The 17,180-nt window shown below is 38.4% G+C and overlaps 1 protein-coding gene across 1 annotated transcript; it reads left to right on the forward strand.

The window, feature by feature from the left end:
- Positions 1-15,294: 15,294 nt before the first annotated feature.
- LOC145039012 (uncharacterized) lies at positions 15,295-16,537 on the forward strand. Its single transcript, XM_078987175.1, has 2 exons — positions 15,295-15,689; positions 15,786-16,537. Exons 1-2 carry the CDS (start codon positions 15,501-15,503, stop codon positions 16,227-16,229), a joined length of 633 nt encoding a protein of 210 aa, XP_078843301.1. The 5' UTR covers positions 15,295-15,500; the 3' UTR covers positions 16,230-16,537.
- Positions 16,538-17,180: the final 643 nt, after the last annotated feature.

Below are 17,180 nucleotides of genomic sequence, written 5' to 3' on the forward strand. Positions count from 1 at the left end.
AATTTAAAGTTTATTTATTTATTATAAATCTTACAGTCAACCGCGTTAACTGACATCATCACATAACCAAGGTTCTAATGTGACGATTTATCATTAGCAAATAAATACGATCTTTTTTTTTTTTTTTTTTTTTTTGAAAACTACGGAAAAAAATATATAAATAAAAAAGCAACAACCTTGAAAGGTACGAGACCAAGAAAACAAACATACAAAACACAACACTTGAGGTGCACAAACCCTTTTTTTTTTCTTCAAACCGAACTGGTTCGGTTCCAATTCAAGAATAGTAAAACCGGTTCCATCATAGAAAAAACTCGAACCTATCTAAACCGGTTACATTGGTTCTAAACTGGTTTGATCGGATCGACTACTGGTTCATCGTTACTAAACCAGTTTCAATGTCTAAAATCTCGAATGGGTGCAAACCAGTGATTCGATTCTTGAATCGGTTCGGTTCATAGTGGACCAGTTTACCGGTTCGGATCGTGAACCTTTTTTTGTGCACCTCTAGCACCACTTACATGATACTAAATGGATTGCAACACTAATCTACCCAATTAAAATTATCGAAATTACCCCTCACCCATCCAAAAACAGTCGAAATGATGTTATTTGCCTCTTTAGAAGGGTGGATACAAATCTTTTTAAAAAGCATATCATTCCTGCATTTCAATCACCCCAAAAATAGCCATAAAGGGTAGCAAGCATGATCTTCCTTTTTTTGGGGCATGGACCCCAATTGGTAGCAAAATTTGTAACATCCAGATTTTCAGAGACATTATTGCGTATGTTAATCTTGGGATTGGAGGAGGGACTCGACGAGTTGAGGAACCAATACATCCATCAAGATCTCATTTTTATGTCTCTAAATGACTAAGGGACCTCAGATCTGACCTTCCCACCTCATGGAGTAGCTTATCTCATCAAATGAGGTTCAAAATCAACAAAAAGGGACAAACTAGAAACCCTGCTAGATCTAAAGGTTTAAATGGCAAGGTGCAAACTTTTTACCTCTAGAAGCCTTGCAAGATGTCCACAATACAGATTCTTGAAGCACCAAATCGTCCCAAGCTTGTCTAGCAAATCACCTTCTTGAAATAACTCCCAAAATGCTCACCAAAAGCCTCTTCTTAAGCCCAAACACTCAATCACACTCAAACTCAGCTGAAATATACGAAATGGGGCTAAGGAGGCTGGTAGGGTTTGGTCTAAGAGGTCATAAGTTGTTTAAATAGGGTCTCAAGTCTGGATTTAGGGTTTTGGTCGTCACCGGCGTACGCCCCGCGTACGTGAGATGCCCCCGCGATTAAAATGTAGAGTATGCTAAGCGTACTCATAAGTACGCCCCATGTACTCCAAGGGACCATTTATGACAAACTTGAAATTTTTCAAGGGTTTTCAAGCCATACCTGATTTAGAGTGTTACAATCACCCATCACTACTCACCACCACCAACTACCCATCACTACCCACCACCCACCAGCACCCACCATTACCACCATCCACCCACCGCAACCACCCCCACCACCCGTCACCACCCACATGTTTTCGATTTAATAATTGGTATCGTGTATTAAATCACATGTGATTATGTGTATTTAATCACATATGATTTACATCGATCGACAATATTTGTTTTCACGTGTTGATTTAATAGTTGTTCTTGTGTATTTAATCACATGTGATTATATTTATTTAATCACATATGATTCGTATGTAAACTATTTATTCTTGCATTGATTTAATAATTGTTCTAATATATAATCACATGTGATTATATGTATTTAATCATATATGATTTATGTGGACAAGATTCATTATTTCTTTCTCAATTCAATAGTTGTACTCATCTACTTAATCACATGTGATTATATGTATCAAATCACATATGATTTATATTGATAATATTCATGATTTAATATTTTTTCTTATGTATTTAATCAAATGTGATTGTATGTATTAATCACATATGATTAATGTGGAAAAAGAAAAACTATTAAATCAAAAACACGAAAATGAATATTGTGTACATAAATCATATGTGACTAAATGTACAGGAACAACTATTGAACAAGAACTTGAAAATGAATATTGTCCATATAAATCATATCTAATTAGATACATATAATCTCATGTAATTAAGAACACAAGAACAACAACTGAATCGAGAACGCGAAAATAAATATTTTTCACATAAATTCTATGTGATTAGATACATATAATCACATGTGATTATATCCATTTAATGTAACACCGTAAAAATTTGAACAATTTTTCACTTTTGAAAAACCATATAATATAGTTTACATTTACAAATAAAAACATTGTATCAGTACAAAACCCCAAGATCAAAATGTTTAAACTCCAATGTGCGTATGTACGAGTCATATCGACGCCTTCCCACGATCATCGCCAGTACCTGAAACACATAACACATAAAACTGTAAGCATAAATGCTTAGTGAGTTCCCCAAAATACCACATATAGCACATACACCTTTCCAGGCCATAGGACCTTCTGATCCAAGTGTCTCAGAGGATTTCCATCCCAGACTCTGTTGACCTTCTGGTCCGTATCATCTTGACCTTCCGGCCCACATCATGCTCATATCACATAACATATCACATATAACTTACATCACATATACATCATACACATAAGACCCTTCGGTCACATATAATTACCACATCGGGTATGGCATAGTGAGAAGACTCACCTCAGACGTCTCGTAAATCTCTGACTCGGTAGAAGTATTGCCTAGCCTCCGTGTATTCACACAAAGTAAATACCCTCAGAAACATAACACTCGAGGCTAGACTCAACTCTCTGTTGTCACCCTCAGAAGGGTAAAAGACTATTTTACCCCCTCTTGACTTAAGGACCCCATTGTTGACCAAACCCTAAAAGTCAACAAAAGTCAACGGTCAACTTTGACCCAACTCGCCGAGTGCACTCCGGTGACTCGGCGAGTACACACATGTCCACTAACTATCTGCCCCGCTTGATACGTCAAGTCCTACCCTATGCTCAACGAGTCACACCTGGCATGAATCGCGGGGCTACCCCGACTCAACTCACCGAGTCTCAAGAACAACTCGGCGAGTACCGCCTTGAACTCTAGTCTTTTAACCCCCTTCTGACTCACTGAGTTATCCCCCAACTCGGCAAGTCGTTGAGTCTCAATAACAACTTGGCGAGTTCATGCCATGCACAGACTCTATTGACCTTCTGTGGTCAGATCTGTGCCCCTAATCCATAGATATGGCCTTCCCAAGCATAAATGTCACGTAAAGTCTGAATCTTGATGCTTATAACTCAACCAATAGGCATCAAATGGTGATTTTGTCCCAAATACCTTAACCCAAGGTCATGACCTCCATTGTTCTTCATAAAGCTTGAAGAATAAGGCTCTCTAGACCTCTGTGGGTCCAGGTACAAAGCCTCATCTCAAGAAGGGACTATTTGGACCTCAAATCAACTTAGTCAAGGGTACAAGAAACCCTAAAACCACATATCCTTCTCAAAACAGAAGAAGAGTCGAAATAATACCTCAAATGAATGATCTTAGCTTTTAGTCCTTAGAATAGCAACCTCCTTTGCTTCCTCTTGGCTAGAACCTCCTTCTTCTTACTAAATGACACCACAAAGATCAACAATGGTCACTCCTTGTTTCTCAAACGATTTGAGACTCTTTCTGGGGAGGGTAGTAGCCGCAATGGACGGCCATAAGGGCCTTTAAATAGGTCCCAAGCCCTGAAAATTAGGGCTTCACCAAACAGCGTGGACTCGCTGAGTCCACGAATGGACTCGCCGAGTCCACGAATGGACTCGCCGAGTTCGGACATGAACTAGAATGAACATTCGTGTCCCTACTCGGCGAGTCTTGGTGCCAACTCGACGAGTTCCTCCACAAACTCCAAAAATTAAATGAATAAATAATATACCTAGGAATCCGGATGTTACAATTCTCCCCTACTAGAATCAAACTTCGCCCTCGAAGTCACACTCTGAAAACAACTCTGGATGTTGCTCACGCATCTCACGCTCCGGCTCCCAAGTAAGCTCCAACCCTTTTCGATGCTGCCATTGGACCTGCACCAGAGGCACTTCCTTGTGCCTTAGGACCTTGATCTTTCGATCCTGAATCGCCACGGGTTTCTCAATGTAGTTCAGGCCCAAATCCACCTGAATATCCTCCAATGGCACCACCGCCGACTCGTCAGCTATACACTTTCTCAGCTGTTACACATGGAAGGTATCATGAATCTGGTCCAACTCCGCAGGTAACTCCAAACGATACCCTACCCTGCCCACCCTCGCGATCACTCTGAATGGCCCAATATATCGGGGCCCCAACTTGCCCCTCTTCCTGAATCGGATCACTCCTTTCCAAGGAGATACCTTCAGAAGCACAAAGTCGCCAACCTGAAACTCGAGCTCAGATCGTCGCCTATCCGCATAACTCTTCTGGCGACTCTGAGCGGTTAGCAACCTCTACCGGACCTACTGAATCTGCTCAGTCATCTGAAGCACGATCTCTGTACTTCCCATCACTCGCTGCCCTACTTCTCCCCAGCAAATGGGGGTCTGACACCTTCTCCCACACAACAGCTCAAAGGGTGGCATACTAATGCTCGAATGATGGCTGTTGTTGTAGGAAAACTCCGCTAAGGGAAAATACGTGTCCCAGCTCCCGTCGAAATCTAGCACACATGCTCGAAGCATGTACTCGAGTGTCTGAATCGTCCGCTCACTCTGTCTGTCAGTCTGTGGGTGGTATGCGGTACTAAAATGCAACTTCGTACCCAATTCCTCATGGAATTTCTTCCAAAATCTGGAAGTGAAACACACATCTCGATCTGAGACAATCGAGATTGGCACTCCATGTCGCGATACCACCTCTCTCAAGTACAATTCTGCCAGCCTCTCAGCAGAAGAGCTCTCATTGATGGCAAGTAAGTGAGCGCTCTTCGTCTACCTGTCCACAATCACCCAAATTGAATCGACACCCCTAGTAGTCCTCGGCAACTTGGTGATAAAATCCATGGTGATCTGTTCCCACTTCCACTCGGGAACCTCCAATGGCTGCAACTTGCCATGCGGACGCTGGTGCTCAGCCTTAACCGGTAGCCAAGATTAAGTCTATTCGGGTTCTGTTAGCCATAGCCGCATTTCATGACTATGAAATTTGGCAAATGGATGTCAAAACCGCTTTCCTTAATGGAAAGTTGGCTGAAGATGTTTACATGAGTCAGCCAGAGGGTTTTGTCAGCAACGAGTACCCTAATAGAGTGTGTAAGCTTGAGAAGTCCATTTATGGATTAAAGCAAGCACCTTGCAGATGGAATCTTTGCTTTGATGAAAAGGTCAAGGAATTTGGCTTTTCTAGGAGTGAAGATGAATCTTGTGTGTATGTCAAGGCTAGTGGGAGTATAGTTAGCTTCTTGGTACTGTATGTGGATGACATACTACTCATAGGAAACGACATTCCAACCTTGCAGGAAGTAAAGTCCTGGCTTGGAAAGTGTTTCGCTATGAAGGACCTTGGTGAAGCTGCCTATATTTTGGGGATAAGGATCTTGAGAGATCGGAGTAAAAGACTAATTGGACTTAGTCAAAGTACCTACTTGGATAAGGTGCTGAAGAAATTCAGAATGCAAGACTCCAAGAAAGGAGAGTTGCCTATCCAGAGTAACGCGAAACTGAGTAAGACACAAAGCCCTAGCACTGAGGCTGAGATAGCACAAATGAGTCGAGTACCTTATGCTTCGGCTGTAGGATCGATCATGTATGCTATGACGTGTACTCGACCTGATGTAGCTTTTGCCCTGAGCATGGTTAGCAGGTTTCAGGGGAACCTTGGCAAGGCACACTGGACTGCGGTAAAGAATATTCTCAAGTACCTACGAAGGACTAAGGACTGGGTCCTTACCCTCGGTAGGAGTGATGACTTGAGAGTTGTAGGGTATAGTGATGCTAGCTTCCAGACTGATAGGGATAACTTCCGCTCTCAGTCGGGCTGGGTCTTTACCCTAAATGGAGGAGCAATTTCTTGGAAGAGTTCCAAGCAAGAGACAGTGGCAGATTCTACTTGTGAATCAGAGTATATTGCAGCTAGCGAGGCGGAAAAGGAGGCGTTATGGCTGAGGAACTTCATTGGAGACCTTGGAGTTGTACCAGCTATTAAAGAGCCAATGGAAATTTTCTGTGATAGTGAAAGTGTTGTTGCCTTAGCCAAGGAACCAAGGGATCACGGGAGATCCAGACACATCAACAGAAAATACCATTTCATCAGACATCGGATCGAAGAAGGACTCCTCGTGGCAAAGAGGGTATCATCAGATTAGAATCCGACAGATCCCCTCACGAAGGGACTGACTCGGGTTAAGCATCTCCAGCATGCTCAGAGCATAGGGCTGAAGGATGATATTAGATTTAGTAGTTAGATAACCTCAAAATTTGTAAAGTGTAATTGACATCTGATGATGAATAAAAGTGTTTTATTTATGAGCAAAGTGTTGCTATCTCTTGTCGATCGTTTACTATATTTCTTTTGCATGTTTTGACTTCCAGAATAATTTTGTTTGGTATAACATATTATTCAAACCTCCACAGTCGGTCATATGTCGGAAGTAGATATGAATCAAGACTGTCATGTTTGGTTGTAGAGGTCTTGGACAAGGCTACAACAATCATGAGTGCTCAAAAGTTCTGAGCATTGGACTCAACCCACGCTCACTAGAATCACTTCATGGAATTCTATCTCGAGTGATCGTGAGACGGTAATATCATATAAGTCTTTAAACCTAGAGATATGATTTGTTACTTACAAGTTGGTTATGCATTGATTGTACGAAAAATGCATTGGTAACTCGATCTTATAAATCGCGCTCTTGTGTGTAATTCAATGAGTAGTAGAACAAACATATGAGTCGAAGTTTATCTGTTCCTTCTTGGATTAGAAGCTGATATCTGGGCCCCTCGATGATTTTGTTTTTGACCTATGTACCGGGCCCGGTCAGAACTAAATTGATGTGTTCAATGAAGTTCTTTGTCAAACAAATCGGAAATCGGGAAACAAACTGTTGGACAATAAGTAAGACATTGTTCCATGTATTTGTCCGACTGATATCTAGAACAGAGGATTATATGATCACTTATCTTAAATGGCGTACCATCATCTTCTCAGTTTCGAGAAACCTTGTAAAGAGCTACGATTGCCGATCGGTTCCTGAAGTCATATTTGCAGTAATAGTTATTAGACTTATCCAAGTGGGAGACTGTTGGATAAGGTGTCTAAGTCCATAACTATTTCTGGTATGTACTTGACCCGACCCGGCATGGTCCATTTGGGTTGCATGGCATCATGCAATTGGATAGACTAAATGAGAGAAATAACACTTGGAGATTATTAATATATTATAAGTTCTAATATATTAATAATATTATTTGATTAGTTTGATCAAGAATTAATTTAGAATTAATTATGTGATCAAAAGATAACTAATTAAATATATGGGTTGATTATGTAAATCATCCATATCTTGTATAGTGGGCTAAAAGGCTCCATGGACTATCAAGTTGGGTTCCACCCATAGGATGCTCCATGGGAGTTACAAACCCATGGGTCATGGAAATGAAAAGTCATGACACATTAGGGTGTAACCCTAGATGTGTCAACACTATATAAGAAACATGTTCTCCACCTAAAATCGGTCCTACACTAAGAAACAAGAGGACTTGGCCGATTTTGAGAAGTGTGTGTTCTCTCATAAGTTCTTCCAAGAGCATTTGGTGTTGTGTGAAGCATTTGAGGCATCACACTTGGGGTGCTAGGCTCACAAGGTTTCAAGGAACACAAACAACAACAAGGTAAGTTATTCTATCAATACTTTAAGTTAAAATTGTTCTCCATGTATGCTAGATAGGAATATAACCTTGGAATTCAACTTTGCATGATAATTAGACAAACATAGATCCAAGGTTATTAGGGTTGCATGTACACCTAGGAAGTGTTAGAATGCTCAAAACCCATCACTTTTGACCCCCAGTCCTCGAATCGGCGGGTTTTTCCCGCTTGGCTGCCGGTTGAGACTGTACCGACCGCCGATCCATCCTCTGAGACTCGGCCTCCTCCTTGGCATGCGTCTCTAATTCGATCTCCCTCTTCCGGGCATTTGCCTGAAGCTCAGCAAATGTCCGGCATGATGAGTTTGCCACAAACTCATGAATGTATCTCCTCAAAATGCTCAGATATCGACTCATACGTGCCTGCTCGGTCGACACGTGCTCAAGGCAGAACATCACCCTCTCGTGAAACCTCCGTGTAATCTCTGTAACCGACTCAGTACCCTGCTTAAGGGTTAGAAACTCCTGTGCCAATCGCTCCCTCTCCACCGGGGGAACGTACTCATCTCGGAACATAGCAGTGAACAATCTTAGCAGGGGTGTAGTGTGCCGTCACAAACTTCCACCAGTCCTTCGCTCCTAAGCGAAGCTGGTTCAGCGCGAACCGAACTCTCAGATGCTCCGGACAGGAACATGTGTAGAAGCACCCCTCTATGTTAGAAACCCACCTCATCGCGGCTATCGGATCCTGAGTTCTGTCAAATTCTGGTGGCTTCGTGTTGCTGAACTCCCGATACAACAACAAGTCACCCCTTGCGGCCTGGCAGCAGCAACGACCGCAGTGGCTGCAGCAATAGCAACATCAGAAAGAGCAGCATACCGCTCATCAAAAGTCTCAATCAAAGTGGTCTTAATAGACCCGAACATCTCTGGAATCTCAGCCCTGATGGCCGTAGCCACCTCCTCGTGGATGATCCTACGGATCTCCTCATCACTTGTCCCGTTGACCTCTGGTGTGTGGCACGTCCCAACGATGATCTCCCTCTGAAATACAACATAAGAATATTAGGGACCCACTCGAGTATAATCACACTCGATAACTCCACCCCACTGGTTCCTTAGCACCCTAAGGATTCTTACTTGGACTGCGCACCAACCCGGTATATTCAGTAGTACAGGCCCAATACTACCGTCCATACCGCATCGACATTCATCCCAAGTCCTCCTCCTTGAGCTCCAAATCCCAAGTGCTCTACTCTTACCATCATGTGCTACTCGCTAGCAATTCTCTCATAAGCACCTCGTTGCTACCTAAACACTCTTAAGCATTTCTAGCAGCAAAACCCCCTAGACTAAGGCATCATATATCAGACCACTCTAGTCCTAATAAGAATACCTAGTCTACTCTAGCATGCATATCGTAATTCATCATATAACATAACATAGCATGTCTGATAACACTTATTATGGGAGTATTTTGGGAAATCACCGTTCGGGCGCTGGCTGATCGTACACACGGCTCTACTCCATTTGTCTCAAAACCCTTTTTTCTTTTTTTCAAAAATATTACTTTATTATTAAAAATTTCCTCAAATCCCCAATTTGAGTTCAGATACGCCCGAAGATGTATCCGAATCCCTCAAACCAAGGCTTTGATACCAACTTGTAACACCGCAAACATTTGAACAATTTTTCACTTTTGAAAAACCATGAAATATAGTTTGCATTCATAAATAAAAAAATTGTATCAACATTGTATCAGTAAAAAACCTGAAGATCAAAATGTTTAAACTCTAATGTGCGTATGTACGACTCATGCCGACGCCTTCCCGCGATCATCGCTAGTACCTGAAACACATAACACATAACACTGTAAGCATAAATGCTTAGTGAGTTCCCCAAAATACCACATATAGCACATACGCCTTTCCAGGCCATAGGACCTTCCGATCCAAGTGTCTCAGAGGATTTCCATCCCAGACTCTGTTGACCTTCCGGTCCGTATCATCTTGACCTTCCGGCCCACATCATGCTCATATCACATAACATATCACATATAACTTACATCACATATACATCATACACATAAGACCCTTCGGTCACATATAATTATCCCATCGGGTATGGCATAGTGAGAAGACTCACCTCAGACGTCTTGTAAATCTCTAACTCGGTAGAGGTATTGCCTAGCCTCCGTCTATTCACACAAAGTAAATACCATCAGAAACATAACACTCGAGGCTAGACTCGACTCTCTGTTGTCACCCTCAGAAGGCTAAAAGACTATTTTGCCCCCCTCTTGACTCAAGGACCCCATTATTGACCAAACCCTAAAAGTCAACAAAAGTCAACGGTCAATTTTGACCCAACTCGCCGAGTGCACTCCGGTGACTCGGCGAGTACACACATGTCCACTAACTCTCTGCCCCGCTTGATACGTCGACTCCTACCCTATGCTCGACGAGTCACACCTGGCGTGAATCGCGGGGCTACCCCGACTCAACTCGCTGAGTCTCAAGAACAACTCGACGAGTACCGCCTTGAACTCCAGTCTTTTAACCCCCTTCTGACTCACTGAGTTATCCCCCGACTCAGCAAGTCTACTCACTGAGTGATCTGCGTGGACCTTGACCCTACTCGTCGAGTCTCAAGAACAACTCGGTGAGTTCATGCCATGCACAGACTCTATTGACCTTATGTGGTCAGATCTATGCCCCTAATCCGTAGATCTGGCCTTCCCAAGCATAAATGTCACATAAAGTCTGAATCGTGATGCTTATAACTCAACCAATAGGCATTAAATGGTGAATTTGTCCCAAATACCTTAACCCAAGGTCATGACCTCCATTGTTCTTCATAAAGCTTGAAGAATAAGGCTCTATGGACCTCTGTGGGTCCAGGTAGAAAGCCTCATCTCTAGAAGGGACTATTTGGACCTCAAATCAACTTAGTCAAGGGTACAAGAAACCCTAAAACCACATATCCTTCCCAAAACAGAAGAAGAGTCGAAATAATACCTCAAATGAATGATCTTAGCTTTTAGTCCTTAGAATAGCAACCTCATTTGCTTTCCCTTGGCTAGAACCTCCTTCTTCTTACTAAATGACACCACAAAGATCAACAATGGTCACTCCTTGCTTCTCAAACGATCTGAGACTCTCTTGGGGGGGAGGGGGGGTAGTAGCCACAATGGACGACCATAAGGGCCTTTAAATTGGTCCCAATCCCTGGAAATTAGGGCTTCACCAAACAGCGTGGACTCACCGAGTCCGGACATGAACTAGTATGAACATCCGCGTCCCTACTCGGCGAGTCTTGGCGCCAACTCGCCGAGTTCCTCCACAAACTCCAAAAATTAAATGAATAAATAATATATCTGAGAATCCAGATGTTACATTTAATCACATATGATATATGTGGACAATATTTATCTTTGTGTTCTCGATTCAATAGTTGTTCTTGTGTATATAATCATATGTGATTATATGTATCTAATCACATATGATTTATATAGACATCATTATTTTTTTATGTATAAATCATATGTGATTAGATACATTTAATCACATATGATTATATTTATTTAATCACATATGGTTACAGTGGACAAAGAACAATTATTGAATCGAGAATGTGACAATGAATCTCATCCACATAAATCATATATGATCATATACGTATAATCACATGTGATTATATGTATTTAATCAGATATGATTTATGTAGACAATATTTATTTTTGCGGTTTCGACTGAATAATTGCTTTTGTGTAATTAATCACATGTGAGTATATGCAGATAATCACAGATGATTTGAGGTCGACAAGATTTATTTTTTCCTTCTCGATTCAATAGTTGTGCTCATGTACTTAATCACATACGATTATACATATAATAACATATGATAAATTACATGAGAACTATTAAATCGACAAAACAAAAATGAATTATGTCTACATAAATCACATGCGATTAGATTCATATAATCACATGCGATTATATGTGTTTAGCCACATATGATTAATTTGGATAAAGATTTGTTTTAGCGTTCTTGGTTCGATATTTGTTATCGTGTATATAATTACATGTGATTGTATGTATCTAATCACATATGATTTAAATAGATAGAATTGTTTTTTTTTTTCAAATAAAATCATATGTGATTAGAAACATATAATCACATCTAATTAAATGTATTTAATCACATATGATTAAAGTGAAAAAAACAATTATTGAATCGAGAACGCGAAAAAGAATCTTAGCCACATAAATCATATGTGATTAGATACACATAATCAAATGTTATTAGGGTATTTGTGAACAATAATATAAAACAAGTAATGTCTACATAATAGGAGAGTTAGTACTCACCTCCTTGATCTTGAAAATTAGCTAGCATGAGCAAGATGGATCCTTTCCTTTCCAAGAACCTACACAAAAATTATAACATTATTTAGCTTGTGTTTGTTTTATTAATCTTATAAAACTTATGTACATATTTCCTTATTTTCTCTTTGATCGTAGTCCTCTGGTTGGGATATGTTTTCTTACCTTTCAACCTATTATTAAATTTTGATAAAATTATATTGGTAAATTTTCCCCTTTTATCTTTTCAGAAATATAAAGATCTCATTCTAATGATTTTTAGCTTATTTTATATTAATTTTACAAGTTGGTAACTTTTAGTTGACACTTTCTGGACCACTTAACACTCTTGGAATAAATTGTATCAATCTGCTAAGAATTAAATCAATCCCTTTATATGTTGGAAACTATACATCAATATCTAACTATAGGCTTTTGAATTTTGGTATTTGGAGTTATGATGAATTTTCTATGATTTTTTGGAGACAGTGCAGGAAATCTGTGACAGCATAGACCAGCCTGAGAAGATTGCCAGTTTTACCCCTCAAGGATTTGGAATTTTGAAATATGATTCAAAGTTTGAAGAAAGTAGACACACTAAGATTTCTAGAAAACTTAGTCTCGTGATTTTTAGATGTTTGTATTGACTTGCACGGATTTTAGAAGTTGGAGGACAGATTTGGGAAAATTGATCATAATATCTTATAAATCATTTTTGGTGTTCTATTAAGGAATTAATGGTTCATCCTTAAGTTTATCACTTTTAACATAATTGTTGGTTACTTATTTGGATATAGATATGTGAAATTCAATTTAACCTAAGGGCCTTAATGTTTGGCTTAATGAGGGTTCAAAGTTAAAAATTTTCAAATAAAATATCACTTTTACACTTATTAGGGTTAAGTTGCCAACTTAACCCATTAAGCTCTATAAGTTACATCTATCTTACTTGTAGAAGACATGTTACAATAATTTTCAGTTCTACTGCCTTATAAAAGTAAAATAACTAATGTTAACAACAAGGGTTGTATTTAGATATTAATAACAAATATGTTCCTTTGTGACATTTTGTCAAACACCTGGTGGGCGCTATTTGTTTCACTAGGTGAGACACCAATTTCTTAAAAATCAATATGATATAAACAAAGAATGAAACTATTTATTTACCAAAATTGTGTTTGCTATAAAATTACCTTGATTTTTATAGGTTGCAAGAACATCATCTGTGATCTCAAGAGTTTTTTGAGCAAATAAACCTTCAGAACCACCTGGTCCTATGCACAAGAGAATTACTTTTGATATGTAGTTAATTATCATTTGCAAATGATTTGTACATGTTTCATGGAAGCGATGAATTATCAAACAATCAAAAACCGCAAACACAAACCGTCAAATCCTTGATCTGCTGATTCGATCTAGAAAATTATCAAGTTATAAGAACTACATTACATGAACTACATATATAGAAGGAATAAGAACAAGGAAAACGAAGAGAATTGGGTGGTAAAATGGAAACCTGAAGGCAGGGAGGAAGCTCCGACTGATAAAGCGGAAGGAGGCAGTGTTGGGCGGGCGGAGATCGAAGTGGGGTGTCAGTTGTTATGTGAATGAAAAACAAATCACAAATAATCTTTATGTTAAATTTCATTAAAACTTAAAAGACGTCTTCCGTATTTTTTAAAATTGTTCTCAAATATTCTCAAACTAAATAAATGTTCTCATTTGAACATACTTATATATATATATATATATATATATATATATATATATATATATATATATATATATATATATGGAAAAAGGGAATATACATTACAGCCCCACCTAAGCTTAGGTACTAAACCTCATGAAAATACATTGTTTTACTATATAAAAATTACGGTTAATGGACTCACGATTAATACTTCAAGATGTAAATTCAAGATCGATACAATATGGTTTAGGGTTTAGGGTTTAGGGTTTAGGTTTATGTTTAGGGTTTAAGGTTTAGGGTTTAGGGTTAGGGTTTAGGGTTTAGTGTTTAGGATTTAAATTTAGGGTTTAGGGTTTAGCTTTAGTGTTTAGGGTTTAAATTTAGGGTTTAGGTTTAGGTTTAGGGTTTAGTAATGTTCACTTGGATTAAGTAATAAACGACAATTGATGAAAGAAAACGGAGATGATAAAACGATAATGAAAGAAAGAAATGTTATGGAGAATGATATATTTACCAAGTGAAACCAAACTAGGTATATATATTTTAGAAGTTTAGTACCTAAGCTTAGGTGGGGCTGTAATGTATATATATATATATATATATATATATATATATATATATATATATATATATATATATATATATATATAAAAGGTTTAGAAAAAAATAAACAAACTTTCGGTAACAAAAAAAATATCTGGTGTTGGTTAGACCAAAAAGCCAATCTATAATGAGTTTTATAAAATTTGGCTAATATATTGAAATATTATTTTGCTCTTTCTCCAAGTTCTTAATTTTTTTTAAAGCTTCCTTTATATTTCCTTCTCTTGCTTTTTTTGTTTGTATATTGCTTTTTACTGTATTAATTTGTAATTATACATTTGATAGCAAATTGAACCAAGATACTCTAATCATATTGGCAATAAGAATATGAAAAAACACATCAATAATTGTTCTTTTTATAAATCAACATTTTTTTTCATGATTGCTAATGTAGGAATAAGGTGATAATTCATATATTAATTTCTTTTTGAATAAGGTAATAATCCATAAATAATTTGATGTACTAATCATGACATCATATTCTTGTGATTTACTATACTCACATTTTCTGCGAAGGGGCGAAGGTATGCGTGTTAGTGTTTAATATTTTATTTTTATTTTATAATTCAACATTTACCAAAATGATATGTTTTATAGAAAAGAGAGATGAGGGGTGTTCTTTATATTATAAGTTTTACTTTAAGTAGTAATCAGAGTTTGGTGGCATGTCACAGTTACCATCACTTAAGATTAAAGTAAAAACTTAAACAACTCGAAGCACTAAGCATAGTAGAAGCACAAAGATCACAAACCAAGAACATTAAGAGACAACCTGTTGCCGTCGATTTGGTATATGATACTTGTCAAAGGATCGTATGATGTTGGATTAAAAGATTCAAATTATGTAAAAGTATCTTTACTTTGTCTTCAACCCAAAGAATGAGGACAATAACCCCTGCGATCGATTTCTATTGAACTAGCTACTATCATCCCAATTTGAATACTAATACTAGTATATATATATACTTGGTCTATAAACATATCTTAATACCATGCATGCCTCCCTTTTAATCATGAGTTTGTTTCATCATGAAGAACCACCCAACCCCTCCAAGCGATGCAAGTTCCTTAAGGACGCCCTTGTGACCTGCTATACCTTTTGCAGAGAACTTTCTTCTCAAACCCTCGAACGATATGAAGAAGAAGATGATGATGTCAGCAATTACGACGATGAACAAGAAGTAATGTTCCTCTACCCATTTGAATGATATATATGTATCCTTCTCGCTTCAATTTGTATATATATCATGTTTGTATGCGTATGATTTTTCCCTCAGGTTTTTGTTTCGGCGGTTCTAAGTAAATACATGGAAGCAAAGTCAAAGAGAAAGCTCGGACTTTCGGTGGATAGCTTCATATGGGGTTTCTCACCGACTGAAGTATTTCCACCTAGAAACGAAATACAGCATGCATATGAAAGTGATGCTGAAGAAAAAGATGAATTCTACTCTACTTGTAGTCATCTTTCTCGCTGTTCAAGCTCTATGACTGCAGCACAAGCATTCATGTCTGTAAAGACCAATCTTTCTCGATGTTCCAGCATGAGTAGTATCGAGTTCCCACCGTATAGAAAGAGGCGATCTATCATGCGAGAGCTTTGTCATTGTGAGGGCTGGCCCTTTGGTCTCTGTAGGAAGGCTCTTCTTGTTCCACCATTGCCCAAATCCCCATCGGAATCTTGGATGTGGCATAAAAGCACAAGATTTATCAAGATACTTTAGCTCTTAAGATGCATGCTTTATCACCACTTATCAGTTTTTCCGTTTTCTAATCATGTTATGTTGATGAAGCTGAGAACAAAACTCAAGCGAATTAATTGATAGATGCGATTCAAAAATCATTAGGAAGTATAAAGGGTAAGATAATAAGATTGAGGTCATGATGTATTTCTGGAGTAACAAAATATATCTATATCTGCATTTTTCTGCTCGATATATAGAACCAAAAGGATGTCCCTAGAATGGTCATGCATGCAAAAGGAATGTACTTTCGACAATTGATATTTATTGCATTTGTTTTGTTAGTTTGATTAGGATACAAGGATATATGTGTTCAACCCCTTAAGCATTACACACCGGCTCGGTTACCTTGATATATATAGTCGATATTTTTTTCCAAGAGAAATATATATGGATCTACATATTTTATATCAATTAGCTACGATGCTAGTTAATTGATATAGGATATACAATTTCATAGATTTATCTGAGCCTTTAAGAAAAAAAAGGAAAAAAAGAAATAGACTCCAACAAGTGATTGAGATGTGACTAGCCAACAAGGGACTCCGACATGTTTGATAGAGAGGGCTTGTTCACCTGGTCTAGCTGGTGCTACTATGTAAAAGTAAACTAATTTTATCGGTGTATATGCATGGTCTCTAGCAAATTTTAAATGATGAAAATATATACATGCTAATTCACACTACAATGAGTCCATAAGGTGTAGCCGTGTAGCTCCAGTTGATCCCTAGGTGAATGACAACCAACAAACCTAGGGCATGAGCCCAACAATGTGGTTTTTTCCCAAGAAGTGGACTCATTAAAACTTCAAAAATGATTCCTGTGATTTCTAAAAATATCAAGTTTAGTCCTTAAGTTCCAAAAACCTCACAGATGGTCTCTATGATTTCAAAACTTTTAACAAGTGATCATTTTCGCTAACTCCGTTAACAT

This window comes from Lactuca saligna, chromosome 4 (assembly GCF_052625555.1).
Source record: "Lactuca saligna cultivar CGN05327 chromosome 4, ASM5262555v1, whole genome shotgun sequence".
Classification (NCBI taxonomy): Eukaryota; Viridiplantae; Streptophyta; class Magnoliopsida; order Asterales; family Asteraceae; genus Lactuca; species Lactuca saligna.